This window comes from Papaver somniferum, chromosome 7, assembly GCF_003573695.1.
Source record: "Papaver somniferum cultivar HN1 chromosome 7, ASM357369v1, whole genome shotgun sequence".
Taxonomy (NCBI): domain Eukaryota; kingdom Viridiplantae; phylum Streptophyta; class Magnoliopsida; order Ranunculales; family Papaveraceae; genus Papaver; species Papaver somniferum.
In genome coordinates this window covers 9,153,010-9,173,655 of record NC_039364.1, presented here as the reverse complement: position 1 = coordinate 9,173,655, position 20,646 = coordinate 9,153,010, and the positions used below count along the sequence as shown (strand labels likewise).

The 20,646-nt window shown below is 36.0% G+C and overlaps 4 protein-coding genes across 11 annotated transcripts; 3 read left to right on the top strand and 1 right to left on the bottom strand.

Moving 5' to 3' along the window:
- Positions 1 to 2,892: 2,892 nt before the first annotated feature.
- Positions 2,893 to 6,954, top strand: LOC113295291. 8 transcript variants are annotated; one of them, XR_003332801.1, is made up of 6 exons: positions 2,893 to 3,198; positions 3,604 to 3,782; positions 3,861 to 3,924; positions 4,712 to 4,875; positions 5,690 to 5,752; positions 6,344 to 6,954. XR_003332801.1 is itself a non-coding variant. In XM_026543644.1 (5 exons), the coding sequence occupies exons 2-5, from the start codon at positions 3,620 to 3,622 to the stop codon at positions 5,870 to 5,872; spliced, it is 480 nt and encodes a 159-aa protein (XP_026399429.1). In that variant the 5' UTR covers positions 2,893 to 3,198; positions 3,604 to 3,619; the 3' UTR covers positions 5,873 to 6,157. The 8 variants fall into 8 exon arrangements, 6 of the variants coding, with proteins under 6 accessions (XP_026399429.1, XP_026399428.1, XP_026399425.1 ...); XR_003332800.1 differs by having other exon boundaries at positions 6,221 to 6,954; XM_026543644.1 differs by lacking the exon at positions 6,344 to 6,954 and having other exon boundaries at positions 4,712 to 4,781; positions 5,690 to 6,157.
- A 199-nt stretch (positions 6,955 to 7,153) lies between these two features.
- On the bottom strand, positions 7,154 to 8,368 carry LOC113294030 (F-box/kelch-repeat protein At3g06240-like). The gene has a single exon (XM_026542459.1). The coding sequence runs from the start codon at positions 8,366 to 8,368 to the stop codon at positions 7,154 to 7,156; it is 1,215 nt and encodes a 404-aa protein (XP_026398244.1).
- Positions 8,369 to 9,595: 1,227 nt separating this feature from the next.
- Positions 9,596 to 10,255, top strand: LOC113294029 (F-box/kelch-repeat protein At3g06240-like). Its single transcript, XM_026542458.1, has one exon. It carries the CDS (start codon positions 9,596 to 9,598, stop codon positions 10,253 to 10,255), a length of 660 nt encoding a protein of 219 aa, XP_026398243.1.
- A 7,308-nt stretch (positions 10,256 to 17,563) lies between these two features.
- LOC113295286 (F-box/kelch-repeat protein At3g06240-like) lies at positions 17,564 to 19,506 on the top strand. Its single transcript, XM_026543634.1, has 2 exons — positions 17,564 to 17,764; positions 17,977 to 19,506. Exon 2 carries the CDS (start codon positions 17,980 to 17,982, stop codon positions 19,264 to 19,266), a length of 1,287 nt encoding a protein of 428 aa, XP_026399419.1. The 5' UTR covers positions 17,564 to 17,764; positions 17,977 to 17,979; the 3' UTR covers positions 19,267 to 19,506.
- The last annotated feature ends 1,140 nt before the right edge of the window (positions 19,507 to 20,646 follow it).

Below are 20,646 nucleotides of genomic sequence, written 5' to 3'. Positions count from 1 at the left end.
ACCATAATGCATAAGACATTATGCACCTAAAACAAAAAATGTATAATGTCTTATGCATCTAAACAGAAATGATGCATAACCAGAAAAGTGAAAACAAATAATGCATAATGTCTTATGCATCTAAACTAAATGATGCATAAGACATTATGCATGTGCATAAAAAGGATGCATAAAATCAATAAGTGAAAACCATAATGCATAAGACATTATGCACCTAAAACAAAAAATGTATAATGTCTTATGAATCTAAACTAAATGATGCATAAGACATTATGCATGTGCATAAAATCAATAAGTGAAAACCATAGTGCATAAGACATTATGCACCTAAAACAAAAAATGTATAATGTCTTATGCATCTAAAACAAAAATGATGCATAACCAGAAAAGTGAAAACAAATAATGCATAATGTCTTATGCATCTAAACTAAATGATGCATAAGACATTATGCATGTGCATAAAAAGGATGCATAAAATCAATAAGTGAAAACCATAATGCATAAGACAATATGCACCTAAAACAAAAAATGTATAATGTCTTATGCATGTAAAACAGAAGTGATGCATAACCAGAAAAGTGAAAACAATAATGCATAAGACATTATGAAGCAAAAATAAATAATGCATGAGACATTATGCACAAATATAAAAAGGATGCATTATCAGAAAAATTACCATTTTCAGCATTGATAGCGGTTGCAGCCATGAGGCATCCTCTATATGTCCCTGTAAGAAAGGTAGCATCGACATAAACTATGGGGCGAAGGTAACGGTAACCATGGATGCATGCCTCGAAAGCAATAAAAAGACGCACAAACTTATTTGAAGGTGCCTCATCTTCCAATTCATCTGAACTATCCTCGTTCGCTTCAGGTTCATCCGTTTGAACTTGAAAATCAATCCAACTCCCAGGATTTGTGCTGCGAATGGAATCTACATACCATGAAAGATGCGAATACGACATGGCTTCATCACCAAATATATCCTCATACACTTTCTCTCTTCCGTTGTAAGCTTGGTAGTATTTCACATTGATCCCGTAGCTAGTTTTGAAAAACTTTGCCAAATCAGATGCTTTGAAACTCGGATCACTTCGGATTTCATCCTTGATCAGACTAGAAACAAATTTACTGTTGATCCTGTGGAAAAGCCTTTTAGTTCCAACACCACAGGTATGACTGCTCTCATATTTCTTAACCTTAAGCATCCTGTTTTCAACATCAACAACACAAATCTTATACTCCCAAGGGCAATTTTCTTTTGAGCATTTTGCATAGAACCTGCTAGGTTCATTCTTTTTATATACAAGAACACCCCCATCTTTTAACTCGTATTTCTTCACTACGATACATACCTCTACTACACCTCTAAAAACACTTTACCAACTTCACCAAGTAATTTATCCCAACCTTCAGTCCTAAGAACCTTGTTAACAGGCACATAACCATCTTCAAGGAAATTCATCATAGCTTGTTCGGGTTCAGGTTCTATTACACGAGTACTTGAAGCTCTACTACGACTTCTGGAAGAATTACAGCCAACTTCGATAAGTAAATCAAAGCTCTTATGACCTTTACAGTGGCAACGAGATACAAAACATTGAAGCATAATATCATAATCAACTCGCACAAACTTGCTTCCATCATTAAAGGAAAATATGACATGATGCGGTAATAAACGAGTCCACTTCTGGCAAACGACTGTCTTCAAAGACTCCAAAGCTGTGTTGACATCAACAGGATGTGCTAAGAATTCACTGAAGTAGTGAATTACAGCTAGTGCACTACCAACAGGCATTTTCACCCTGCAAAACACAAAAGAGAAAAAACCAAACATATCTATCATGCATATTGCTTCACAAAAATTCTACTCAAAATTAAAAGATAAAATCAACAAAAACAAACAATCTACGTTAACCATAATCAGATGAGAAATCAACAGGATATCAAAATCAATAACAGATAACAGATCAAAAATAAGAATGGAAAAACAAATCAAATAAAAAATCCAACAGAACAGAAGCAAAACCTAGTAAATTGGTATATCAACATCAGAACATGAAATCGAAACAAAAAAATTTAATCGAAAAGATCTACATTGATGTTAACAAATTCAAAACCTAGAAAATAAACAAAAATTCAAAAACAAGCTTAAAAGATCTAAAAAACGATTCGAAAAACTAAATTAAGCTTCAGAAACCTAAAACAATAGATCATAATCTTACCGAAACTAAAACATAGAATCGAATCAAGATTAAACAAAAATCAGAATCAAGATTGGAATAAAAACGAACGAACCTGAAGCTTTGCTGAGTAAATTGAATCTCGGTAATCAAGGACAAGTGAGGCTAAAGTTTGCTGAGTAAATTGAATCTCCCTAATCAAGGACAATTCTCGATAATCAATCTCTCGAAAATAAGCAGGATATACTGAAACTGAAAGTGAGGCTAAACTGGGAAATAAAAAAGAAAATAAACGAATTTTGAAAACTCTGGGCCTGCAAATAATTTGTTGGCCGCTTTTGGGTGCGCCCGTAAAATTTTGTGAGGATGGGTTTCACAGTAGAAAAATGTGTAAGAATGGGTCTCCCTATTGTTTTCACTATTTATATAGACAATCAAAAATAGGGACAAACATTCAATTAGCACGTGTTTTTTTCCAAAGAAATTTCTCAAAGTCCCGTACACCACATCAATTTTCGGGTTAAAAAAGCGTTTTCCGAATAAAATGATTTTCAGCCCAAAGTGCCAAATTGATAAAACAGTTCCAATAAAGTTGACAAGACAAGACAAGTCAAAGGGGTCTTGACCATTGCTAAAGCCTTAAAGGTATACCATAGGTGATAATAACCTATTAGCTGGTCTTCCTCCTCCCATGTGTAGCAGTATCTAATGCTGCACCTACTTTGCAGCTTTTGGCATTTCCCATAAAAACTTGACAAGACCACACAAACACCACAAAGAGGGTAGTGAATCAGTGGTATCCTTTACTTTTATGAATTTCTTTGTTAAACAAGTCTCACCTCGATCTCTTTTAGTGAATCAGTGGTACACTGTAAACTCACTCTTGAGTCTCTTCTAGGTTGTCTAATATATTCGGATCTGGTAGCGAAGAACACAAAACAAATGGATTGTAAACGGAATTACCGTTTAGTATGGAAAACCTGGTGGAAAAATAATGATCATCATCTTTGCAATGGTATCTCCTCTCAAAACTCAATCAAACCTTCCTCAGTGTTTGGATCCTGAGACTAATGATCCAGATATACCGTTTTTTGCTAGATCTATCAAGAGATAATACGGTTTATTTTTGTTTTGCAAGTATTTTACTCTTTAGGTTCAGAAATTAGGATTTTATTGTTTTTCCATCCATGATTTTTGTGATTTTCCTCCCCTGAATTGCTCTTCCATCTCTAGATTTAATTTGGGTAAGCACTTTCAAAGAGTTTTTTATGGACTCCTCTTTCTAGCTTATGGTTTTCCGTCTAAGTTGATCTGCTGTGTTTATTTTGCTCTTTATAATTTTGCTTAAAATGTGATTTGTTTTAGACTGCATTTGATTCAGTTCTTATTTGAATTTTATTGTTTTACCTATACTCGACAGTCCACAGGAACCATTCATGTGTGTCCTCCGAAAGAGCAGATCTGGTTTTCACTATGTACCTCCTAATATGAATGTTTGTATTATTGGGCGGAATGAAGGTATCTTCTTAATGTTGAGTTATAGAAGAACAGAATTCAAGTTCCTGCCGCGAAATTGCATTCAACAATTTCCCCTCAATTGTATGGTTATTCACCTAACCATAAATTTCCTTATACACGGCTTGGTTTGTAGAGACTTATTCTTGTGTGGTGACATAGGTAAAGGGTCGTACAATGATGGATGCAATTGGATCATTGGAGGGCTTCTTTTTTTTGAGTACAGGTACGTAGTTTGCAATTGGATTGATCTACAACTTTCATGCCAATTCAAATCAATAGCCGAGATTTAAGTTGTGTGAACCGTGCTTTTTCATTGTGACTGATGTTGGCAAAAACTAACAATATCACGTACAACTTAACATGAAATATCTGAAATTTTAAACTACAGACACACTCAATGTGCTATAGTAAATTATGGGAATTTTACTCTGGTTAGTCACAAATACATTTCCTAAATAAATCTGGATTGCTTGTATAAATGTGTAGTTGTTTTCTAATTAGTATTCATGATAAGTCAATTTCCTGTGCATTAGGTATCTTTGCTTTTGCTTGGCCTGTTTAGAAATAATTCACTATTGATGAAGACTTAAAGAAGAGAGAACTTTGATTAAAACCAAGCTTATAAACAACCACTGAATGTTATAAAGAGGAAAGCAAGATTGGATTTTACTGTTGATGGTATATTTGGTCGATCAATTGATAACAATAACTTCTCTAGATTGGGTTCAAATTCGTGAGCATATATAGTTTTTCTAAAATTGGTTGGCTTCCTTACGACGAAATTATTGTTTTCGATATTTTGAGCACTTCCTTAAATGCACAACCTTAGCTAACTCATACAGAAAGAGATGAGTTCACTTGGGCCTGGCCTGGCATACATTTATATTTTGTATCTTCCTATGTTTTTACAAATTATAATCTCCTTTTATCTAACATCTGATGTATAGAACTCCCAATATCAGAAGTTTACAATAGCTTATGCAACCAATGTTACCCTTTTTGTGTCACAGCTTTAATATGAAGTCAGAAAACCAACATATGACCGACCAACTGCAGCGCCAACTACAAGACGAAGATAAGGTACTAGCAGAGGTGGTGGAGGAGGAAGGAAAAGTGTGAGATAGTGAGGCGGAGGAGATGGGTGTCCGTCAAAGAGATGATAAAAATCTCAATAGTAAAGATTCAAATTTCTTTTTATTTTTTGTTAAGTAAATCCAACTGGAAAGCATGTGTATCACTCTAATGATTGATGATGTGCATGATATTGCATAAGCTGCAAAAGAACTTCATATTACTCATGTTCTTTCAAACTGGTCCGGCATTGATTCCCTGTTAGATGCAAATTAGCGCTCTGTTTTCTTAATTCCTGTTCTGTACTACCAATTTGAGTTGTTTCTTACAGTTAATTTGGCTAAAGGGAAAAATCAGTGTCATATATTCTTGAAGGCACATAAAGTTTCCCCTAATTAGGACAAAGGACCACATCATGCAGTCTTATAAGAAAATTTAGTGTGCGTATTTTTGCTTTTACTATGTGTTCTGTAGACTGTAATCCCAACAGGGCAGTTTTGGGGGACTTTAAACCATGTCATTATGGTGAAGATCATGCAAGTCGACAGATCTATGTGTATTTATTTCCTGGTCTGTAGCTGTCCGAACATTTTAGAGTGGGTTCCCCATTTTATTAAAGAAACAATGCTTCTTGATAAATTTTTTCTTTAGGTTTGTAGCTTTGTATCTCTTGATTTCATGATTTATTAATTTTTCCCTAAATCTTTTGGTTGGGGTTTATTTGATAAGATTTTAGGGCTTCTTTGTTACTGTTGTGCTTCGGTTGGAAGTAGGAAATTTATTACAATTTTCTTCAAGATGTGATTTGTTTTGGATATAACCTTAGGAGTTTCCAATTCATTATTTTTGGTTTTGCTAAATGTTGCTTATGGCTGCAATTTGTAATGCCGGTGCTTGACAATTACATTGTCTCTCAGGAGTCAGGACAACTTAGAAGATCTATATTACAGATGAAGTTTCAGAAGCCATCTACTCATACGGTGTGTATCCATATGTTGCGCTTAATGTTTTATGAGGTTTACCTGCACACAAACACCTATGCTCAGACACACTTTTATGCTTACATGATATACATGGAGGGTGATTCATCTTGCTGGTAACTCTTCCAGTGTAATGAAAAGAAAAACTAGCCTGCTATCTCAGTTCTCAAACCTAGTATCTGACTTGCTTGACTAGAATAGCCGCCAAATATCTTAACTTTATAGAAGGGCATTAGAGCATCTACAATGTTCGCGTCGAATTTGGCTTTATTTCACAATGGAAGGAGCTATATGAGGCTTTTCCATATGACAACTTATTTCTTCTCATCTATGTGTAAATGGAATTACCATGTCAAAGACTTGGATGATATTAGTATTGATTGTGTCTCAGAAAATGTTTGATGTGTAAACCCTTGTGTGTAGTAACCTAAGAAATTAAAACTGCATAATCAATTTGCAACTGTTCAGGTATGAATTGGGGAAGAAGGCATTCCCAGCCTGATGCCTCGGTTCAGGTGAATCAGAGTTTGAGGGCAGAAGAAATTCTTTTGGAAGGTAGCTTAAGAAATTCCTCAATCTTTACTGTTATAGGGATCAGAGTGTGAGGGCTTTTCTGTTGGTTCAAAATGGGAAGCATCCAGCATCCTTGTTATACGGTGAAGTTCACTTTCCATTGATTTCAATCTCCTCCCTAAATTTTTTGCTGTCATTTTCAGCATTTCAATCTCCTCCCTAAATTTTTAGCAACCTGGTAATGTAACAGACGTAATGTAAAATACTTGTCAATGTACATATAACGGTTGTACATGCATCCACTTCTACTAGTAGAAGTGGATTCATATCTAAGGTGTCTAATCTGAAATTACTTCATAGGGACATGTAAAATTTGGGAAAATTTCATTAAGGAATTATGGGGGTTTTATCCTGAACTGGCAATACTAAGGTAGGGTAGTCGTATTTAATAGTGACTTGGGAAATGATGACACCAAATATGTTAGTATGATCCCTTCCTAATATGTTGCAGTAGTAGTCAAAATATGGACTCTACGTCTTTGTATTTGCTTTCTTACAGGTATCCTGGTTGGGCTAATCATTTGGGAGATATAGGGTAATCGTTTGGGAGATATATGGTCGAAGACGCACCATGTTGCCACTAATGTGCAAGTGCTGTGCATTTTATACAGACGCATCATATAAAATATAAGGCCAATCATAGATAGTCTTACACAGGTGACACCACCTGTGACTCATTTGCATTTGTGCACCACAACTGAAAAAGAAATTGTATACTTAACAGAGGACTAAAATTGATTGTACACATTCATATCATTCATACATAAACTACTTCTTAGCTTACTTGATCCAAAGAACTGAAGTGCAAAATCATTTTCATTTCTCAGTTCACAATATATCATCTTCCACATTATCGCCATCATCACTGTTTGTATCGTTGCTGTTGTAATCATCGGCATCATATGATTTCAGTGAAACTAAACTCTTAATATAGACTCTCGTTTTTGAAGAGCATGCCTCTGAATTCTCATACACAACAAGAGGTCTAGAAGTTTCATTTTCTGGGTCAAACTGATGGACATGAAAACCAACATCGGTATCAAATCCAAATAGAAACTCACCATTCTTTAAAGATTGTAAGGGCACAAAATCTTTAACCACCCCAAAATATTTTTCCACATCAATGGTAAAAAGCTGATTCCAAGACTTTTTCACTTCACATTCCTTCAACTCCCAAACCTCAACACCACTGTTAGGATCAAACCCGCATATGCAAAGAGACCTTGCCAATACACATAGACTTGTTCTGTACTCTTCACCTAACAAGTCAGGCCATGGCATCTCTTGGAATATTTCTTTCTCAAAATCAAAAGAAAGAATAACTCTTACGCTTTTTTCAGATCCCACGTACTCGTGATCTGCTTCCCAATAAATAACTCCATTAACGGGCACCTGAGCTACTCCAGGTGGACGACAAACGGTGTAAGGAATGCTCTCCAGCGATATCCAAGTATCTGATCCTAATGTGTAGAGGCGAACTGCAGACTCCTCGTGAAGTTCAGACCCAGATTTATAGCTATGTTTGATAAGTAATACCACTTTGAACTCCTCAATATTGTAATCATAACCAAACCCACCTTCTATAAATTGGATATCAAAACAGTCATCGTAAAAATGTAGAGTTGTAAGTGCTGGATCTAGCGGTGCTTCCGGTAAATGTTTATATTCCTTGGTGGATGGGTTCCAAAGGTAAAGATCTGGTAAGTCACAAGGACTTAGGAAAACCAAACCATTACAATGCCCAAGAAGCTCAAGCGCTACAAATGGGAGATTTGTAATATTAAAACAACCAGTACATGTAGATAATGATGGATTATAATCTATGGTTTTGACTTCTTCCTGAATAGTTTCCAGATTAAAAGAATGATGAAGCAAAAGACTTAATCTGTTGATTTCAGTAGCGTGATCTAGGTGCTTTTGAACAAACTCATGATCATTCAATAACTTGTACCAAAATTTGTTTACACACCTGAATCTTCCAACTGATTTAACGGGCAACCTAACACAGATATCCAACATTACTTCCTCTGGGATGTTCACCATCACTGCAACAAAAAAATCAAAACAAAAAACATGAAGGAAAAACCAGGGACAAAGATAAAATTGTGCTAAGTTAGAGATAAGAAGATCAAATCTGTACCAGCATAAGTTTAGGTCGGATAAATCTGAAAAAGCTTTACAAATCTAAGGTTTATTTGCTGATCTGCTTAGACTTTTTTGTGCGTAATTCATGGTTGATCTTCCCGCTAATGTTGTACTACTAAAACATTATCTAAATATAAAATATTACTCTACTCAAGACACGATCCTACCATAAAGGGAAAGAGAACGTGCACACATGCAGTACACTCCTGGCCATCTCTCAAATATATTTTTGAAGTCGTAAGACGTGCTTTCCATAATTTTTCAAAAAAAGCATCTGTCATTCATTATTCCAGCTGATGAAGCATATTATCTTTAGAATGAGAGTGCCAGAAATGTGATCAGAATGGCCAGAAATTTTATTAGCAGTATTTGTTTTTTTCTTACTCATGAATCATGATCATTATTTTTTTGAAGTTTTACTGCACCCAACAGCCCGTAATACACCGAGTCAGGGTGTATATGGTCCTAGTCCAGTAAGAGCTAAAGGCGGGTTTAGTGAGATGGCTCAATTTATGCCTGACGGATATACTGGAATATTTTTTTTTTTATTTTTTTTGTTAGGGTAGGGTTTTACAAACTTACTTAAAGTTGAAACCACGATTCTCGATCTTTTCTTTTCCTCCTCGTCCTCTCATATAACACGAAGTTGACGAAGAAGAGAGGCCATTGCAACAATGTCAAACCTTCCAGAAGAGATTCTGGAAGATATTTTCTTAAGGCTGCCCAAGAAGTCTCTTTTGCGATTTAGGTGCGTAAACAAGTCTTTCTGTGCATTATTTGATAGCCGTAGTTTTCAAGGTATGCACCATGAGCTTTGCAACTTCGACGCTACTTATATGATATATGAAGCTAAACGCAACAAAAAGTATTCGATAGATTATGAGTCATTTTCATCTTTATTGCCGTTGTCAACAGCATCAACAACAATCTGTGACTCTCATCATAGAGTTAATCGGATGGATTACCTTTTCACATTTTGCAATTTTGATGAAGTTGAGTGTCTGTATTGGATTCATGGCGTCGGTTGCATACGTACTACTAAAAGTAGTTGTGAAGAGTCCTATTTCTGGAACTCGACAACGAAAGGGTGCCAGAAAATACCCATGGCACGAGAAGTAAACCACTATGACGTTTAGATTTGATTATGATTACAGGACTAACGATTACAAGTTGGTACGGCTTGTTCACAACAGCACTTCAAAGTGTTCTGATGTTGATGTTTATGCATTAGGATTAAATTTATGGAAAAGCACCCAAAGCATACCTTACTATCTTTACCAGGGATCATGTTGTGGAGCTTTCTTTAAAGGGGGTCTTCATTGGCTTGCGGCTACCTTAGAACAAGGCTCCATTAAACTGATATGTTTTAATGTTGCCAATGAAATATTCCAGGAGGTGGCACTACCAGAAGAACCTATGCCATATCTAGAAGAACCTTTGGAAGAAAATATGTTCGGTATACTGGTGAGAGAATTTGGAGGCTGCCTATGTTTATTTTTCCATGTTTTTAATGTCCGAGTTGATATATGGATGATGCAGGAATATGGAGTAAAAGAATCATGGGCTAAAAGTTTCTCCATTGCCCAAGAGAGTATTTTAACTAGTAGCACCTACTCATGCTTAATATGGAATTTCAAAAACAATGAATCTCTATGGGAGGTCGATGAGGATTTAATTTTACATGATCCAAACAACAAAATTTATAGAAAACTGGTCTTGGATTCCGATTTTGCTGAATGCGTCACTGTGACAGAGAACTCTATGGCTTCCCTTTCGCTTAACTAATAAAGGTACCTCTTACAATTTTCTTCGGGATGTAATTTATTTTGGATATAACTGCAGGGGTTTTCTGCTTATGATCTCATATCTTCTATTTTTGTGAAGTTATGAAGTACTTCAGTTGGTTACATGTTGATCTGCTACATTATGTTATGCTGGTGCTTGACATTTAAGTTCTTACTTTTTCAGGAAAATCAGAATATCTACGTGACAAGAGAAGGAAAATGTTGCATTTAATGGATAGATGAAGTTTCAACAGCCATCGTCTCATATGGTCTGTATCCATCTGTATACAGTAGAAAATCTGTCCGCGCTTTATTTTTCGGTAAGCATGGGTAAAGCTGAAATCGATGGTGATGGTTATCATATGGTTTGATTAAGAAATGTGCATAAATTAAGTTCAATAAAATCAAGGGAGGTTCAACGTTGTATAACACAGGGTTGATTACAAGGAGTCGATGGGTTATGCCACATCGGAACCCAGCAAACATTGAAGGGGCTCCCCACTGAAACTAGAAAGGGTGAAGAATGTGAAGGTAGCTCTGACAAAGTCATATTTCTCATGGTGGGCATTGTTTTCACTTGATCCAAAAGGATTTATGGTTTCCTAAACCGCAATCGACCAAAGTGCCCGTCAAGAAGATGATAAAGTTTTGAATCTCTTTTTATTACGTGCAAAGTAAATTCAATAGGAAAGCATGTGGATCACTCTAACAACTCATGTTGTGCATGATAAAGAACCGCATTCATTCTCAATCTAGATGCAAATTACCATATTGGACTTCTGTTTTCTTAATTTCTGTTTGGCACTACCAAGTTTGATTGGTTTTCGAAGTTAAAGGGGCCCAAAATTCAGTGCCATATAGTATTTTTTTTTTAAGAAGCCTATTATTGGGGCATCACATTCCAATACAGGGGCTTCACCTAATAGGACAAGAACGGATCACCCATAAGTAGTTTCAAAAACCCCTTATCTAAAATAATTTTGTAATGACTAACCAACTCTTAAGTGATTAGTGCTAATAATCTAATTAACTAATAATTAGATTGATAAGATTTTTTCTATAATTAGTGATAAAAAATCATATTAAGTGATTTTGGTGGGAAGAAAAGTTGAAAAAAATGAGAGACTTTGGAGATTTTTTCTAACTAAAACCCTAGATTTTAAATCACCAACCAATGTTCTTTTTATTTCTCAAAATTGATGAAAGTAAGTAAAAAAAAATTAAGGCTTTTAGCTTTTCAGAGCGGTTTACAGTTGGATTTTTCCTTCGTAGCCAACCGTAAGACAAATTTACGGTTAGGTGATGATGAACTCCTAACAGTAACTAGGTAAAATTAGGAAAACCCCATTTTAAACCAATTACAGCTGGGTTTTTTTTAGGTCGAAACCCAACTATAAATCAGTTATGACTGGGTTTTTTAGGTCGAAACCCAACTGTAAATCAGTTACGACTAGGTCTTTTTTTTTTGTCGAACTCAACTATAAAACAGTTACGACTGGGTCTTTTGTGAACGAACCTAACTGGAAATCAGTTACGGCTAGCTTTTTTTTGGTCGAACCCAACCGTAAAACAATTTTTTTTTTGTTTTTTTTTTTGATAAAAGAATAAAGTATTTATTAAGAATTGTCAGGGTCTAAAAGCCTGGATAAAAAAGTATCAAATTGTGTAGCATCATTACTAAATTCCTCCATAAGTAGTTTATCTTTTCGGACTACCTTTGAAATGGAATCAGCTATAGAATTCAAATTTCTACTAACATGTGAAATCTTAGAAAAAGTAACAGAATCTAGCAAAAGTTTAATCTCCTGAATGATCTTTATATTCTCCCATCTCACAAGAAGAGAATTATTATTAATAGAGTTGACGACAATCTCCGCATCTACTAGTAGGTAAATTATGTCCAGTTTCATTGCTTTTGCCCATCTCAGTCCTTCGAGCACAGCTTTACACTCTCCATCTTCTGCATCAGTTACTCCAGATGCATGAGATCCTTTGAAGCCGACGCATGCACCTGCAGTATTATATAAGACAATGCCAGTACCACATTCGTTAGAGTCTTGGTCAAAAGATGCATCAACAAAGGGTTTAAAGATATTATCAATATCATGCAAACTTAAAGTATTCCTAGATAGTAAATAAGGAGATATAGCATCTGTAGGAATAGTTGAAACATCATCTAATCTGTTCTGAGAAGAGATGGTAAAACTAATCAGTTGATAATGAATCCTGAGACAGTGTTCACAGGATTAAGGGTTTTATCCTGAAAAACACAGTCACACCTCTCCTTCCATATTATTCATCTCTCAACCATTAATAAAGCTCTCCAGTTGTTAACATCATCTCCCCCAACATCTTGAACATCTTGAAACCATGATATGATCCATTTTTTGACAGACTGACAATGGTTGATAATCTGATCAATATTAATGTTGAGAGATCTTCAAACTGCCTTTGCATGAGTGCAGCTAACCAACATGTGAAACAGAGTTTTATCCTCCTACTTACAAACCTCACAATGAGTTTCTATATCTTGAAAATCTTGAGATAATCTAACTCTTGTTGGCACAATATTCTTCAAGCACTTCCATATAAAGAGTTTCACACGATGAGGTAGCTTCATTTTCAAGAGGGATTTCCATACAAGAATTGGCACATCATTTAAAGCAACTTGATTTTGAACTCTAGTCTAAGTAAGTTTATTATATGCACACATGAAATCTAGTCTAGGATTCCGTATAATTATATCTTCTTCATTATGAGAGAGCTGCATATTCTTGATCCTTTCCACTATGTCTGGAATGAAGAGCATATTAAGAAGAGGAATATTCCAATCATTGGATTCTGGCAAAATTAGCTCACTGACATACTCAAATTGGAGATGAAATGGTTGAGGTGGCTCACCTTTAACATCAATCTCAATAATCCATTTATCAATCCAAATTTTGGTAAGTTTGCCATTATTAACTTCCATGCTGTAATGTTGCTGAAGAATAGAAAGACCAAGCTCAATACCTTTCCAAGTCCATGAGGTGTTGTTTCTTTCCCCAACAACATGTAAAAATTCTTCTTTCTTGAAATACTTAGCTTTGAGTATTCTGATCAATAAATGATTAGAATTTTGACTTATTCTTGAAGCAATTTTTTTGAGAAGAGCATGATTTAACATTTCCAGATACATGAATTCTATACCTCCTAAATATTTAGATAAACTCATGTTCTACCGATCAATTAAATTTAGCCCTATGTTTGACTTATAACCTCGCCAGAATTTCCTTTGTAAAGAATCAAGCTTCTTAATAAGAGTCTTAGGAATCTTGAATGTACTCATCTGATACATAGTTAACTACACATAATGGATAAGGCTTAGCAGGAAATCGAGGAGGTGGAAGATTGCCACTCAAAATAGGGCCACGAATAGCAAGAGGAACTCGGTCCCAGGCAACATCACTAGTGTGGCGGGCATGCTTGTTAGTGTTCGTGACACCTTCAGGATCCTCGTACAACAACAACTTCTTAAAACCACCAGTAGGAACTTTGTTCCGATGAGGGATGACAGCGAAACCCGCAAGATCACCATTGGTAGCAGTCCCACAACAGTAATTTCCGACAAAGCTGGCAGATGTATATTCACTTTCTTGAGAAGGATAGTAAGTCGACCAAGGGGTCGGAGAAGACTCACCCTTTCCTTGCCTCTCCCATTCATCCATAATGAGATAGGTATTACCGTTACACTGATCTAAGGCACGAGAAGGACGAATCTGAGACAAGACTTCATAAATGAAAGGATGACTTGGGTCATACAGTGGAAGACGTATCCCCAGATCGAGATGACACTTAGTGATAATAGTCATCTCGGCCGAGTGAGAGAAATACTCGACCTCCTCCTTCTTCAGAGTGACTTTCTGTCCCGATAAGAGGCTGACGTCATAACCATGGAGGTTGTAGTCATCTTTTAGTTGGTTGATGAACTTCTCATCAGTCAAGTCCTTTGCAACTTTCTTGTCATTCCTACATGAAAATGGTGGGGAATCATCATAAAAGATAGAGTTAAGAGCACGATGATCATGATGAGAAGGACTGTCAAAAATAAACAAGAAATCGAGATAAACACCATCTTCATCAGAAAAAATATAACTCACACACCTTTTTTCGGTCATGGAAGGAGTTGAAGAAGCCATCAAATAACTTGAGAGGAAACATGAATCGAAAAATGAGAGGTCGAGGAAGACAATGAAGGACGGAAATCACCAATAACAGCAACAACAACAACAAGAAAGTAGTACCAAGATCAAGGAAAACTAGGGTTTCTACGGAGGAGGCCGGCGACGAAATTAACTGAATAACACAGCGAGGGAAGAAAAGCGGTGGAGATAAGGAAGGATAGAATGTTTGTTCTTGAAAAAAGAGACAGATGAAGAGTTAAGGGTTTATATGTCGGATTTATAGTGCGAGCGGTTACGACCGGAAGAGAAGGTAGCATGTCATAAAGGTAGCATTAGTGGGGAACTACATGGAGGGAAATGCGGCATGGCCAGAGCCGTGGGAGGCGAAGAAGTTTCTTCCCCTCGTGCCGGACACATGAGTGAAAGAAGGGGCATAAATGTAGGTGTAACTAAACCACAGATCCATGTGAAGCGATCTTAAGAAACGTAGCATCGAAAATAGAGAAGGGGTGTAGTACCAGATCATCTTCCTAAAGTCAGGCGCAAAGAAATATATACCCACGAGAGCACGAGAAACAAACACGTGTAAAGGCGAAGCTCGGATGTGATGGAGATATGTCTGTCGGACACTAGGGTAATAAATGCTCTGACAGGGTAGCTGGAGAAGATAAGAAGAATCTGATCAAAATGGGGTCGTGAGCTAATAACATCGGACCAGGGTGAATGACGACGTTGGACCACCTAACATCAAGTAGCCAACATCGGGATGAAGAGTATCGGGAGCCACACTCATCAAGATCGGACCAAATATCTCGGCAGGAACACCACTCATCACCCGACAATTGCATCAAGGAAGATACATCGTGACTCACACTGTAATTTTGCTGTATCAACATGTTAGCCTATAAATAAAGAACCTTGTAAAGAGCTAGAGGGCAAGTAAGATAGTAAGAGTGGAGAGAATACTAAGAACCTTGGGAGAGAATAGAGAGATTCTTGGGAAGAATCTTCACTTGTTACCTTGAGTTGAATAATAAGATCATCCTTTCACCCCCGTGGGCGTAGGTAATCATGCCGAACCACGTATATCTTGTATTATTATGAGTCTGTTGCTTGTTTGCTTATAATATATGTGTTTGAGATATGTTGGATGTACTAGTAGGATTTTCCACATCTACATCACCGATAAAATGCCAATAACTATTGGTGGACCGAGGGAAAAGCCCCGCAATTTACACCGTCTCTCACAGTGGTAGGGCCCACTACTGCCCGATACTAATCCCAATGCAAAGCACGCATCGCAGTGGCTGTTCGGTGCCCTTTCGGGACAAAGCGAAGTGAGAATTCGCGGTGTGTCTAGCATTGCTGATAAAATGCTTACCCATAACTCTGCCTCTGCCAAGTAGACTGCTTTATGCTCGCCCCCAGATTTAACTATGGGCCCCAAGAAACTCGGCCTCTGGCCCTCTTCCGAGCAGACTGCTTTATGCTCTCCCTAAATTTTGAACCATTTTTTGGGGACCATGGTTTTTTTGGGGGGACCATGGTTTTATTTTGGGTAAAGACATTAGAAGTAAATCTAGGTCACCCGTTATCTAGATATTTATATTAATACCTAAATTACCCTCCTGATTAATTTTGGGTAATGATTAGTTGGTGTTAATAATAGTTATTGTAATGATTAGTGAGATGATTAAGTTAAAGATAATTAGTGAGATTAAAAAATCAGATGTTTTTTTTTTTAAAAGAAGTAGAATTATCGAGAGAGTAAAGTTATAGAAGATGAAGAATGAAAACATGAAAAATGATGGATTTTACCAACCACAACCGGAGGAAGGGTATTTGGGTACCCATGTATGCTTCAAACTTAGATAATGTTGGTTGAATTGCTCCAAATTTTCAAAAAGCTGTAAATTTTTATAGTAGATTTGGGCTTGTTCGGTTACCTTATGTGAAGAACAAGTTACCGAGCTCATCTAAAAGTGTATTTCGGTTACTTCATCCAAACACGCAGGTTACCGAACTCGCTCTTTAATGGAGGTTTTATTTGTTCGGTAAACTGACATGTTACCGAACTTTGTTTATAGGATTTACAGAGTAATGTTCGGTTGGTTCGCAAACTTTAACCCAACAACATATCTAACCGAACTCCACATGTATGGAATTAGTGAAGAGTTCGGTTTGTCAAGATTTTTTGCGAACAAGCCGAACAGAGTAGGCAAAGTTCGGTTAAATCATAACTCAACATATTGGGAAAAATAACACAGTTCGGTTACATTTTTTTTTTTTTGTATTATGGGTAGAGTTCAGTTACTAACTAGTTTTAGAATTTTTTGCGAACCAACCGAACACAATATATTTGTTTTAAATGAGGAGTTCGGTTAAAACCATTTCTTGCGAACCAACGAAACACAATATATTGGTTTTCAATGAGGAGTTCGGTTAAAACTATTTTTTGCGAACCAACCGAACTCGGAGTTCGGTTACGAAAAAATAAATTCGTGATAACCGAAGTGTTCTTCGTGTTCTTGGTTTCAGAATGTGCGGTTACAAAACTGTTTTTTTTTAAACTATTTCTAACCGAACGTGCCACTTTAACTTCCATTTAAACCATATTTTGATGATTTCTACTCAATTTACCCAATCATTTGATGATTTCTACTCAATTTACCCTATCAAAAAACGAATTAAAAACAATTGATGAGTTTTTCAATCGAATGGGGATCTTCAAGGAAAGAGAGAAGAAGAAGAGAATATATTTTTTTTCAAAACTAAAAAATTTCGATTCCTCTCCAATTTTTTTTTGAGTTTGGTTAATAGATTCATTTAGATTAGATGTATATGATTAGATTTATACGGTTATTAGGTTAGTTTTAATTTAAATTAAAATAAAAGATAAATGTGTATTTACCTAAATTTAGGACATCCCTTATAAGTACAGGGAGGTTGGCCTAATAAGACCATGATCCCAAAAAAAACCATCCTCCCTGACAAATCATTCTAAATTTTACTATGGGCTCCAAGAAAATTCTGATCAAGGCCTAGGCCCAGAACAAAAACCGAAGCATCAAATATGCACGTGTCATCACTTCAAAAGGCATTGGAAATATAAATTTCATCAATGGCAACAATACGATGAACTAAAATCACACACAAATTTTATTCCCAAATTTTTCTTCTTCTCAGATATCTTTCTCCTCAGAAATCTCCGTTCTCACAAATTTCTCTTCAATCTTTCTGAAATTTTAATCCCTTTATCTTCTTAATCTCAATCCATCTCGATTCGATTCCACTTCTCGAATTCCTTTTCTTCTTCTGCAAGTACAGTGAATTTTTGGCTATAAAAGGTACTCTATTCTCTCTGATTAAGAACACATTTTTATCTTATTTTTTCTGAATTTGATGTTGAAATCATGCAATAAGAGATGAAATAATCATGGGTTTCAAGTTAATTTGTGTTTTAAGTGTTATTAAATATATATATTTCGAAGCTAATGTTTGTGTAATTAGTGTATAAAATGCAAACCTTGATATTTTTAATTTGTTTTTTCAAATGCAGTTAATGATGAATAACTGCCATGATGATATCGTATTAAACATCCTTGTTAGATTACCCGTAAAGTCGATTGGGCGATACAGGTGTGTGAGTAGATACTGCTGTAGGTTATTGACAGATCCTAGATTTGTGAAACAGCATTTAAATCATATTCTTGGATTGAAAAAGCTTGGTTTGGTGCTTAGTTCGTATTATAATTTTCATAATGATATCTATATGATAAGATATGATCCGTTGTCATCTGTGTCCAATGGTCTTGTTATTATGAAAGATCCTCTTAAGTCTGAGAGGGTGACACTTGAAATGGAAGTGTTGGGATATTGTCATGGTTTGGTTTGTATAAGGCCGATGTTTATGGGGCAAGTTTTTCTGTGGAATCCCTGTACGAAAGAGTATAGAAAATTACCCCTGAGACCAATTGAATCGTCGAGTATTATTAGTTATATAAAATACGGATTTGGTTATGATTGTAAGATGGAAGATTACAAGGTGGTGAGCTTTGTGGGGTACAAAGATGAACATGATTGTGAAGTGCAGGTCTTCACTTTAGGATCTAATTGCTGGAGAAAAATGAACCGCATCCCATATGATCTTTCTTGCAATGATATAGTGAATCAGGTGCCTGTTAACGGATCTCATCAACTGACTTTTGATGGAGCTCTTCACTGGATTGCAAAGACTGACTCAGTTGTAGCCGAAGATTCGAAAGTTATGATTTCTTTTGATTTGGAAAAGGAGATATTTAAAGAGATACCGCTGCCCATGGGTTTCAATGAAAGATTTAGACCTCAAATGTGTGTGATAGGGGGGACTCTTTGCTTACTTGAATATAAAGCTGAGGTTGGTTTTGAGGTTTGGCAGTCGAAAGACTACGGAGGGAGTAAATGTTGGAATAAAATTCTAACATTTGGCAGGCAGCAACTTGTTAGTCCTGTTATGAACTTTACTCCCTTGCAGATTTTAAAGAATGGTGAGATTCTATCAGTTGTACGCACTGATGTTACTTTTCATCTGGTTTTGCATGAGCGTGGTACTTGTAGAATTCTCGAGTTCAAGGAGTTAGAGACTTACTCTGTCGAGAGTTCCGTCTTTGTGGAGAGCGTAGTGTCGCTTAACTCAAAAACTTATGTGGGGCATGCAGAAAAAGAATACTTCCCAGACGTGGTTGGTTTTGGTAACAATGAATATTGGAAAACGAAGACTATGAAGTACTGGAAATATATGTGTCTGTTTTCTATATTTTTGCTAGGCTGGTCTCTTAGTAATTTGTGGGCAAAAATATACTACATATAGAGCACTCTGACTGGAGCCTGGGAATGTGAAAACTCAATCTCGTTTCTGTGAGATTCAATAATTTACTACTTATAAAGGCTCTTACATCTTTTTTAGATATTTGCTCCGGTTGTGATGTCGTCTTAGTTGCTGTCGATCTGTGAAGATAGCTGATGTTTCTGCTCTCCATTTTATGTCATATGTTTGAGCATGTAAAATTCGGCTATTAGTCTAATGATATACAGGTTTCCTTGTTCTTTATCTTTTATGTTTCGTAATTGGCTGATATCGTATCAACTATGCACTTCACAGCCGAAGCTTGAGATTCAGCCAGAAATAGAGTGTTGAGCTTTATTTATTGACGCTCACCCATTTCTGTATGGAAGTTGGAAGTTTTATTGTCTTTTATGCAAACCCTGTAAATTGCTGAAGGTTGCATTTTCAGTCAGATGGCAGACTGCTTATTGTTCCCTTTTGATGTGTTTAACCGTTTGGTTTCAGTCATATTTCAAATTTTTTTGCAGTTCATTTTATAGAATGTTTGACTGTTCTTTCAAGTTGTATGCTATTGGTCCAGGCGTAAGTTGATCATAGGTTAGTATTGCTCAATTTCTGGAGGGGCTAATTGGAGTCAATGATCAGATCTTATACTACTGTGGATGTTAATACAGCACCAAATTAAGTTAAGGTAAGACTGTTACAGATTGTCCACCTACTTTCTTTGTCTATATACCCTGTTTGATATCTTCATAACAGTTAAATCCTTATCTACATAAGGATTTAACTGTTCGAGTTTAGCTTGTTAAGATTTTACTTAACGTTTTAACTGTGTAATGTGGGTAGATAATTTGATATCTTGTTGTAAGATGGAAATTCGAAATGGATATACTATAGAGTTCATCTACTGAATATATGAGGTTAAAGGTGCATTTAGATTGTAGAATTTGCTTTTTGAAATGTTAGAATTTGCTTCAGCATCCTAAATTTAAATAATTCCAGGTTAACACAATCAGAGAATTCCTTCTTGAGAAGTCAGTCTAGACATTTTTGCCTCGGAAGTGTATATATTATACATCTCCCTGTATTTGTGAACACACTAATTCTATGAGCTCGTCTTGAGCTTACTTCATATTTAATTTCAACCTTTAGCAGCTTGTCTCTAAATATTGTCTGACATGTAAAACTTCACGGGTCCTAGATGTTTTTGTTTTTGTTTTTGTTTTTGTATTTTGGAACTTTAAGTGATATGCAACTGGTGTAGAGTAAGAATTACAGTGCTATGACCCAAAGAACAAAACATCTGGAAATCTTTGGCCATGAAAATTTAGAACGATAAAGATGAACACAATACGAATAGACGATATCAAAGAGGAGAAATAAGAAAAGATAAAAGATATTTTG